The 10,533-nt window shown below is 41.7% G+C and overlaps 1 protein-coding gene across 1 annotated transcript; it reads right to left on the minus strand.

The window, feature by feature from the left end:
• Positions 1–2,710: 2,710 nt before the first annotated feature.
• lgi2a (leucine-rich repeat LGI family, member 2a) lies at positions 2,711–9,346 on the minus strand. Its single transcript, XM_085402467.1, has 8 exons — positions 9,046–9,346; positions 8,732–8,803; positions 7,849–7,920; positions 5,945–6,016; positions 5,793–5,864; positions 5,522–5,691; positions 5,201–5,365; positions 2,711–4,895 (listed from the first exon to the last, which is right to left on the minus strand). Exons 1-8 carry the CDS (start codon positions 9,306–9,308, stop codon positions 4,078–4,080), a joined length of 1,704 nt encoding a protein of 567 aa, XP_085258593.1. The 5' UTR covers positions 9,309–9,346; the 3' UTR covers positions 2,711–4,077.
• Positions 9,347–10,533: the final 1,187 nt, after the last annotated feature.

Consider the following 10,533-nt stretch of genomic DNA (forward strand, 5'->3'; position numbering starts at 1 on the left):
TTCCAACATGTCTCTGAAAAAACACACAAGAAAAGAAAAATTACAGCCCAACTCTTCTCTTCTGGCTCAAGAAGACAACATTCAAGTTCAGAAGATGTGCTTGGAAGAAATGCATGAGGAAAATCTCATGAATAAGCACAACAAACAACACCCGGCCCAGGCAGAGAGTTTTTTTAAACAACGAAAGGAGATTATCTTCCTCAGAGAAGAAAATGAGAGAAAGACTGCTGAAGTAGATAAATTGTTCAGCCAGCTTCTTGAAAAGGAAGATATTCAGAAGGAGAAAGAAATGGAACTCCAAGACGTGCGTGGAAGGAACTTTGAGCTCAAAGCAAAGATAAAGCAATAGAAAAACTCAAAGAAATCCTCCATCAGAAGAAAAATGAGAAAGACAAGGACAAAAAGGATCAGGAGCTGCAATTAAAGCTTGATGAAGCTCTGCTAAAAAAATACAGAAATCCTCCAAGAGAAGAAACGGCAGGACATAGAACTCCAAAACTTGGGGATAAAATACAAAGCACTGCTTCAAGAGAAAAAGCAACAACAGAAAGAAAGCAAGCTTGAAAGCGAGCTGAAAACAAAGCTTGATAAAGCACTGCAAAGAAATGACCTGATTCTTCAAGAAAAAGAACAACTGGAAATAAACCAGAGAGAAATGCGGTGCCAACTCCAAAGCATGGAGGAAAAATGCAGAGTCCTTGAAGTAAAACTTGATAAAACTGCAGTGCACAAGCAGAAATATCAAGAGCTGCTTCAAGAGAAAGAACAACAGGACATAAAGCAGAAAGAAGACAAACGTTTACTCCTGGACTTTGAGAGAGAAAACCAAAAGCTGCAAGAACTTTACGAGAAAATGAACTACAAAGCAACTGAGATGGAAGGAGAGAAGGAGAAACTGCAAAAACAGTGCTCAGCAATGCAGAGTCAGCTCAATGACATGCTGACAAAAAACACCGAACTCAAGGAACTTTCAAACACCTTGAAGCGCAAAAACACTGAGGTGCAGCTGCTAAAGCAGCAGCTCGAGAAAACAAATGAAGACCTGCAGTGCAAACTTCAAGAAACCGAGAGGAAAAGTCAGCAGTTAGAAGACACTCACAACAAATTACAAGAGCGTTATACAGAGATGCAGGAGGCAAAGGTAATGCAGGAGGAAACATCTAAAGAGTTGAAAGGAAGGCTCAAAGACAAACAAGCCGAATTAGAAGAAGTGGAGAAAACATGCAGGAGACTTGAGAAGGAGAATACCGAAACAATCGATCAGCTGAGAACCCTGATCCTAGAGAAAAAGGTTCTCGTGGAAAAGCTCCTGTAAAAGAAGAAGAAACGGTTCCGCTTTTTCTGGAGGAAGGACACTCCTGCTTTTTCTTCTCTTTCTACTTTTTCCACTGCTGATGTCACCTCGTCTTCCTCCACCTCTGTTCCATCGTAATTTTGACCTCCCCTCTCCCTCTCTCCTGACACCTTGACACCTCTCCCTCCCCTAGCTCCCTTGAACTCCGAACACCTGTCCCATCTCCCTCCCCCCTCTCCCTCTCTTTTCACCCTCACCCCCCAACCAGTCCCGACAGTTGACTGCCCCCTCTAGAGCCTGGTTCTGTCATAGGTTTCTTCCTTTACAGGGAGTTTTTCCTATCCACTGTCGCACCTAGTGCTTGCTCAGAGGGGATTGTTGGGGTTTTCTCTCCTCTATCTCTTTCCTCCTTTCTATCCCTTTCTTTTACCCTCTACTTTAACCCCCCCCCCCCCCCCCCCCACCCTTCTATTTCCCCAAAAGCTTAATAATAAACACAATTGGCTGCATTTTAAATGTGTCTGATCAACGTCTTCATTCAAGAATGAATTGTCTTTGTCACAGAGTCATGTGTATTTTGTGTTTTCCTCGGGCTGGTGATCCTCGCGGTCGTTCAGCCCAGGAGTCCAGATCATTCGTGTTTTAATCACATTTAGTGTTACATTTTAGATCATCACAACAGGATATCCACAATTTAGGATTCAGGCATTTGTTTTAGTTTGATATCGTAATCATTCTATGATTGAGTAGTTTACAGAACCAGCAGTTAGCAGCAATAAATTCAAATCAATGACATTTGCAAGCATTCCTTTATACACATCATTTCAGTCAGGTTGAGGTCTGGACTTCCATGCTGTAGATTTGCTGCTGAGCTTGGGGTCATTATCCTGCTGCATGGCCTAATTTAGAAGAAGCTTTATCTGTCAGACAGACAGCCTCACATTTGACTCTAAAAAACTTTGGCATACAGAGGAGTTCGTTGACTGCAAGGTGCTTTATTGCTTGTGTCTGCAGAAGAAGCTCAAATCGCCACACTTGAACCAGCATATTTGACAGTGGGTTTGAGGTGTTTAAGTGTTTGAGTGTCTGAAATACTGACATGTGAACGGCAGAATATAATGGTGAGATTTTAGTGCTGGTCAGATTGCATACGGACTGCACATTATCAGGTTTTACACTTTTGGATCTGTGACCATTCAAACACCAGACAGTACTGTTTCTTCTTTCTTTGTGCAACTTTACAATCATAATGTCTGTTTTGGGGGGGTTTTTTTAGGGAAAGAAGGGAAGTTTTATTTTTAATGATCAGTGTCAGGGATTAATCACTACAGTGACACAAAAAAAACTCGAATTATAACCATAATCCTGATTATCAGTCAACACAAAACACATTCAGAAGTCATGTTTTCACAGATTTATTTTGACATTACATCATATTGTTAAGAGGAACATTCATTAGGCTTAAACAAAATCATACAAAAGAATTTTTAACGCTTGCATATTGTTAACCTAGAAGCACTTTTAGTCTTTGTTAGGTTTATCTAAAAAGAATTTGGCAAACACCCTTTTTTGAATGTCATGCACTTGCAGGCTGCAGTAACATTTGAGTTTTGTAAGTGCAAAGGTCCATTCAAACAGGTGGTGACATTACAATCCTTGGTTTATGTACATTTTGGAGCTTGTCAACATTCAGCATTTCCAAAAGCAGAATAAAAATTTGAAAGCTTGAAGATATATTTACATGTACATTTATTTTCCTTCCTTGTGGTCATACAAATTTGGCCTCTGATTCTTCTGACTTCAGATGTTAGTAAAAAAAAAATTGTTAATTGGGCAAAACTGTTTTTTTAAACATATCAGGAGATTTATTTTCCCTGACATCATCTAAACACAGCTCCTTTGCAATACTGATAAAGTTTCTCTGTACTTATATTACAGCAGATCTAGAAGCTGTATCTAAATGGCGATTCTCTGTTGTGTTTCCCTGTATGTGTCTGCACATATACTTGGCCAATAAACACGATTCTGATTCTGATTCTCCGTTAATGAATTTGTATAAGGTCAAGTCCTGGATATTTTACTAACTGTAACAACAAACCACTGCTTCCTACTGTATGCATTATAATCTACAGCATCTACAAAGACACCTTCCAACAAACAGCTACACTCTATGATCTCAGCTAAGTTAATTAAAGGTTTGTGCTTTCTAGACATTCCCTGTAATGGAAAGAGCAGAGGGGTGTGGTACTTCATCACGGCCAGAAGGAGGCGCTGTGTAACCATCAAACAAAAGACCCCAGTGTTGATAAGGCAAGGTACTGTACGTTACCACAGGGTATGAGGATACAGGTAGGTGGCAAAAATCAATCAATCCATCATCAGTCACCACAAATCAGATTAAATTTGTTACGTTCATTCAGGTCCTGATGTATTTTTAGCTGCATAAAACTACTGAGAGAAAGATATTAAACAAAAAAAAGAGAAATCCAAATAGATTCAATTAAATGTCTCTTTTTTAACCCGTCATAAACTTCAGTGGTATTTTTAAGAGAATAGTAATAGTTATGAAAGGGTAGTACTTCAGAAAGTCTGAGGATCCATGAGTGCAAGGCCATTCAGAAATAGTCACGGTACATCTTGACCCTGCTCTACTTTGTGAGTGAAAACTATGAAGGTGTGGATATTTAACAGTTTATAAGGTCCTTTCTCTTTTGTTTCCTTCTTGAATTTGTCTTTCAAGTGGAAGACATTTGATTTCAGAAGGGACAATAAGGCACAGCCCCTCACAAGCTCAGGTCGATGATGATGTGCTCAAAGATCTGCGTGTTTCCCTTGAAACTCGAGGAAAAAATAAAGTCCCTGCGGTCGGTAGATACCACGGTGAAAGAGCGTGGAGCTTGGATGTACACCTCCTTAAAGCGGTCAAAGATTTTGTTGTCCTCGTCCCACAGGTAGATCTGTGAGAAGGTGTAGTCGCTTCCCAGAGCCAGATAGTAACGTTCCTTGAAAGAGAACGGCTGGAGAATCATGGAGCCTCGAGAGGGCAAAGCTTGGATCTCAGCAAACTGTTTGGTGCCCCAACGCAGAACTTTGGAATCACCGATATACCGCGTCATAGCCAGGTAGAGCTCCTCCTTGATCCGGAAGTGTTTCACAACCACTACATCCTCCATGTTGGGGATCTCACCCTGCAGGATGAACTTCTGGTTGCTCCGGCTCCACTGGTAGATCACTGGAACCTGTGAGCGGCTCGCTAGAATAAGGTGAGCTTTCCCATCCAAGTCGAGAAACTCTACATCCGTGTCGCGGTACCACTCGTGCAGTGACTGGTACGAATAAAAGCCATTATCATTCCACTTGTAGAGGGTGGAGAGGCCGGCTTTTGAGCTGTCAGCAATCACAAAGAACCAATCAGAGCCAATCTGGAAGGCCTCAATATCATTGGGCTTAGAGATCTTGGACACCTCGATATCCTGGAACTTATTGAACCTGCTTTGGTCGTCATCAAACTTGTAAATGTGGGAACCACCAAACAGCTGAGCCACAATGACAAACACCTCATTTTCAATGATGACAGATTTGCACCCCACAATGGACTGACCTAAAGGGCAGAGAAACACATGAATCGCGTGAGAATGAAACTGGAAGCATTCTGGGAGTGTTTGTTAGCCTAATGTGTGATTTAGACTTCCTAACTTACAGTGTCACTGGAAACGCCCTTTAACCCTTCACCTAACCTTCCACGTAACCTGACATGCACCTCCTGAGAGATGTAACTACACGTTGAGTCGACACAGCCTGCAAGGACTTAAACGGTTAGAAGGTTGCGCTGGAGGATCAAGAGGGGTTTCCAGTTATGTCGTAAGTTAGGACACATTTCCTGCAGAAGGCGAAATCAAACTTTACCTGTGATGTTATCATAAGTCCTGAAGTTCATTTCTATGTGGTCCCACTGGAAAATCATACAGCTCTCTGTGCTGGGAGCAGAAATGGCCACGTAGACATCATTCTTATAGCTGAATGTGTCAACAGACAACGATTCTGAGGCAACAGACTGATGAAGGATGAAATCTGTGGAAAGGAACATTGGGAAATGTATTTTACACAAACCAACAAAGCCACGTTAAATGAATGCCCTCTACACTTCTTAGAATGACTCTGCTGAGTCCTCTCATCCTGATCTCAGCTGGACATGAGAGAAGGGCAGCTGGCTCAGGCGTTTCTCACCTGTGGAGACACACTCATTCTGCAGGCTGGTCATATCATTGAGGCGCTTGCCCTTCATGTCCTCTGGTCCAGCACACACAACATCTGACACTGTGGCATTGGTGTTCTTTAACCACGTCATAAGCCACTTGGCTCTGCAGTCACATTCAAAGGCATTGCCTCGCAGGTCCCTGCAGAAAGAGAATATTGTATTTCACAGCTGAACAGGGAGAAAGACAGACTGCAAGAATTACACAGTACGCTATTTACCTATTACTATGTACAAACTCACAGCTCTATAAGGGAGTCAAGGTCAATGAAGAGGTCCCTGGGCAAGGCTTTAATGTTATTGTTTGCCAAAGACCTGGAAACAAATGCAGTTGATTATGAAAAGAGACATCATTAAATCATGCATCAGTTGTATTTTCAGTCACTGGAACATACAAGTGAGTCAGGTCCCTGAGTCCTCTGAAGGCATATTTTGATGTAGTCTCTAGTTTGTTACTCTCAATGAATCTGTGGATCAACAAGAAGAAAAAGAAAAGTATATTTTTGATCAATTTCAACATTTTGCCAGCTAGTAAACCAAATGGTAAGTGGACTGGTTCTTGTACAGCACTTTTCTATTCTACCTGAGCACTCGAAATCCTTGAAACCTGTCTAATTCAGACCAGGACTTTTTTCTGTGCTTTTTCTACTGATGTGTTTTCTATCAAACACTGACACTGATGGATACAACCGAGAGGAACTTGCCCAAGAATATTTGGCATGCAGACTGGAGCTGCTCTGCCTCCCTAGCTACAGCTACCAATTAAAAGAAGGTTCAAAAAAGCAGCTACACACACTTTATATAATGTACATATTTTCTTTTTTTTTACAATAGTCAAACAATTTGAAAACAAACAAGACAATATCCATGTTATTTACATAGTCATATATAACTGGAGGCCTGTTGGGGGGATGTTGAGCGCACTTTCTATATTCTTGCTATCTCAGTTTCAGAAAGAATATTTCTGACATTGTACTGAATCTGGTGAGCTTTCCAGAGTCAATTTATACCATAATGTTTGTAAAAGTTGTGTAAGAGCTGATTGTGATCATAGCTACCCTTGTATTTGATGTTTCTGTTAAATAGCAATGACTTGATGCTACAGTCACATGTATTTATTCTGGGGCAATGGTTCAGTGAAAGGCTTTGTTTATTTTGTTATTTGCAAGACTTTAGAATATGTGCATATAGACTCACCGTTCACGTTTAGGTACACTTGTTCCACTATCATATGGCAGCTACTCAATGCATTTATGCACATAGACATGGTCAAGGCGACTTTCCGAAAATCAAACTGAGCATCAAAATGGGAAGAAAGGGGATTTGAATGTAGCATGGTTGTGGAGTATTTCAGAAACTGCTGATCTGCTGGGATGAGCAGGGGTTCTCTGGGTAGAAATGCCTTTTTGCTGCCAAAGGTCAGAGGAGAATGGCTAGACTGCTTAATGTTGATAGGAAGGCAATAGAAACTCTAATAACAACAGGTTAAACCGATGTGTGCGGAAGACCATCTCTGAACACACAAGTTGCTGAACCTTGAAGCGGACAACTGCAGAAGACCACACCTAGTGCCGCTCTGTCAGCTGAGAGGAACGGGAAACTGAGGCTACAATGACAGGGGCTCACCAAAAATGGACAGCAGAAGACTGGAAAAACGATGCCTGGTCTGATAAGTCTCACCTTCTGCTTTAACATTTGGATACTAGGATCAGAATGTGTAAGCAGATGAAAACATGGTTCCATCCTGCCTTATGTTAATGGTTCAGGATATTTTCTCGGCACACTTTGGGCCACATCATCTAAACATCACAGCCTACCTGAGTATTGTTGCTGACCATGTGCATCCCTTTTTGACTACAGTGTACCATCTTCTGAAGGCTGCTTCCAGTAGGCTAATTCGCCATGTCACAAAACTCAAATGATCGCAAACTGGTTTCTTGAACGTGACAATAAGTTCACAGTTCTCAAATGGCCTCCACAATCACGAGGTCTCAGTCCAATAGAGCATCTTTTGGGAGGGGGGGAGGGGGGTGTACCCAGTAGAGAAGCTGGTGTACTTTGGTGTGATGAATGAAAAGAGAAACAAAGATTGTTTTCTAGTTGTACTGGAACCACTAGAGGGCGTGTAACCAACAGCTGCCTACCCCGCTGGAAAAATGCCAGCATCCAACAGAAAAGCTTCATTCCCATTAAAACAACCTCGCAAGTCTATTTTCACCAAACTGATGTAGAGAACTGAATATTCAGTTATTTTCTTTAAACTACTTTCATTAAAAAACAAACAAAGAAAGAAACTCACAGGTACTCCAGATGTGGTAGCCCTGAGAATGCATCATCTCTTACAGTTGTCAGGGAATTGGAATTCAGAAGCCTGCAAAAAATAAGCATACAATCAATTACAGTGCAGCCAACTGCAGAAATGCAACGCTTCAGGCTTTTCTCTAAAACATAGAACAGATTAAAATGTTTCAGCTTCACAGTAACACAATCAGTTTGGTTCCAAAAGCAGAGCCAAATGCTGTAAGCACAATTATTAAAGCAATGTCCAAACAAAATTGAGTTAAATTAGTTATTATATTATCATATTTTATGGCCTCTTGTCATTTGAATTCAATGTTTTACTGAAAAAAAAACCACCCTACATCTTACCAAATAAAGTATTCAGCTGAGAATTATTGTGTATGATGACTTTGGCTAGTGCCACGCCTTTGTTTAGGCTGACATCACAGCTGTCACTTGTGTTGTAACAAAGCAGACTGATGGTTGAGCACACTGTAGGTACTGGGCAGCACTAAAAGCTCAGATTTGGGTTTCCATTATTTATTTCCAGGTGTGCACCATTTGAAAAGCCCCGGCTACTAAAAAGCTTAACCATGCACCAAACAGACTTTATAAATCGTTACTTTATCTCCACTAAAGTAATACCCCATGTGCTACAGAAGCATAAATGCCTCATTTGATTCGTGCTGCTATAACCAATGCTTTATGTATAATGACCGTCGTGACTCCATTATTGGCCTCACATAATGATGCATCTGCCATTTTAATGCCCAACATTTGAAACTGATGCTTTATGTACTAAAAGTAACTAATTTGAAATCTGCCCGATAAGAACCTTTACTTAAAAATGTCAACCAATCAAATCATTTTAGAAGTATCAAAGGCTGGCAAAGTATCCTTACAATAGCTGGAGAGATGGTATGTGGGAAAACATCGCCTCTTTGACCTCGCTGAAAGTCCCATTCACGATACTCCTAAAAACAAGGAGCAAGCAGGAGAAAGTAAAATGCTGAAAAGTGATCGGCGAGGAAACAGGGAGAAAAACACTGCATTGCTTTTTGCGATCAGCTCTTATTTTATAGGGTGTTATAAAATGCGCACAGCTATAGAATCATACTTGAGGCTGTGGCTCGAGCATATATTGCATGTATGCACTGCGGAAAACGTACTGTTCCATTTAAAACATATATCTTTACAGTGCAGGCCATCTACTCACAAAGAAGTGATTTCGTTGGGGGTCATTCTTGGGATATAGGAGGACCCGACGCAGATGATGGACTCCTTGGAGCAGCTGCATGTTGAAGGGCATCGGAAAGGCTTTTTTAAATGACCCGGCTGACACAGGCAGCACAGCGACACGAGGAACAATGCCCAAATGTTGAGAGCTGGCGGCATCTTTCCTGTCGGGCTTTCATGTGTGAGGGTTGCAGAGAGCACGGATCGAGGCAGATGGCAGCGCGCGTTTCCACCCTGCACCATGAAATGCTGCACTGGCTCCCTGACATCAGCAAATCAGCTGCGGCTCCCCTCCGTCCACTTTAAATATTTATTAAGTCAGCGCTCCAGTCTGGTAACTGTTGGTTAAACAGCCACACGCGGGAATTGATTAGACGTTATTAGTCAGCTTGTGACCACCACGTCTCTTCTGAGCTGATCTGTTTTTGCCCCAACGTTTCATATGTGGTCAGCGTCGCTTGCCTTTTTATTTTTTTGAAGATAGGTGTAGTTTATGGAGCTGTGGTGTATTATTATCTCCAAACAAGCACGCTAATTATAGATTTCAGAAATTAATTTCGAGCGTCATGTTTATCCCCAAGTGCATTTTGTTGCCAGTTTACACGTAATTTGAATGTTCTTTGTGTTATTTCTGGCAGTATTTAAACACAGCTGGCTGCTCAGTCTGAATAACACGAAGTCAAACCATTTGACTCACACGTAGGATGTTATATAATGTCGGCATACCGTAAGCTGTAGATGCTTCCTTCATATAGAAGGTCAGAGGCGCATAATTGCAGCACCAAGGACAGCGCCTCCCCCAGCGCCCTGCAGCCATCCTGCACAGGCTGTAAAGGAAACGCTGAGCAAATCACGAGTAAACAGCGGCTTTTTAAAATATCTGGACAGGCCAACATTTGATCTTGTTAAGCAGTAAATGCAGATAAGGATGGCTGCTGATCTGCATGTTTGAAGGAGTACATGCACCATACTTATCTGCACTCACTGCTTCACAAAATCAAATATTTCAGAAAGGATGGTATATATACAAATGTTCTCAAATGTGCATTTATGACACATACATGTTAAATAACACAGATCAGCTAGAAATTTGTTGCCAGTTTTCACGTAAGAACCTGTCTTAGTGACTGATTCAGTACAACAGAAGTCCCTGTGAACCCCACAAACACCAGTGTGAAGCAAGAAGAGCAGCAGTCCAGCGTAAACACTAGAGCAAATCCACTGTGTTCCACTGAACATGCAGACACAGGTGAGGGCTTTTTGTGGCCACTCACTCCACCCTCTTTCCTTTTCGGCCTGTTGTGTCTGACCTGTGGGCACTGAGGAGGTGCTGTTGCTCGTTTCCAATCAGTGACACTAGCCAGAGCTCAGTGCTCAGTCGCTGGGTGGCTCTCCTCCCTGACACACTTTTTTGGGTTTTGGTCCCTCAGTGGTTTGGGTTTTTTTGCATTTACAACACTCTGTGCAC

The sequence above is a fragment of the Rhamphochromis longiceps genome, linkage group LG3, assembly GCF_057381845.1.
Source record: "Rhamphochromis longiceps isolate RC_006_pf linkage group LG3, R_longiceps_female_GT1.1, whole genome shotgun sequence".
Classification (NCBI taxonomy): domain Eukaryota; kingdom Metazoa; phylum Chordata; class Actinopteri; order Cichliformes; family Cichlidae; genus Rhamphochromis; species Rhamphochromis longiceps.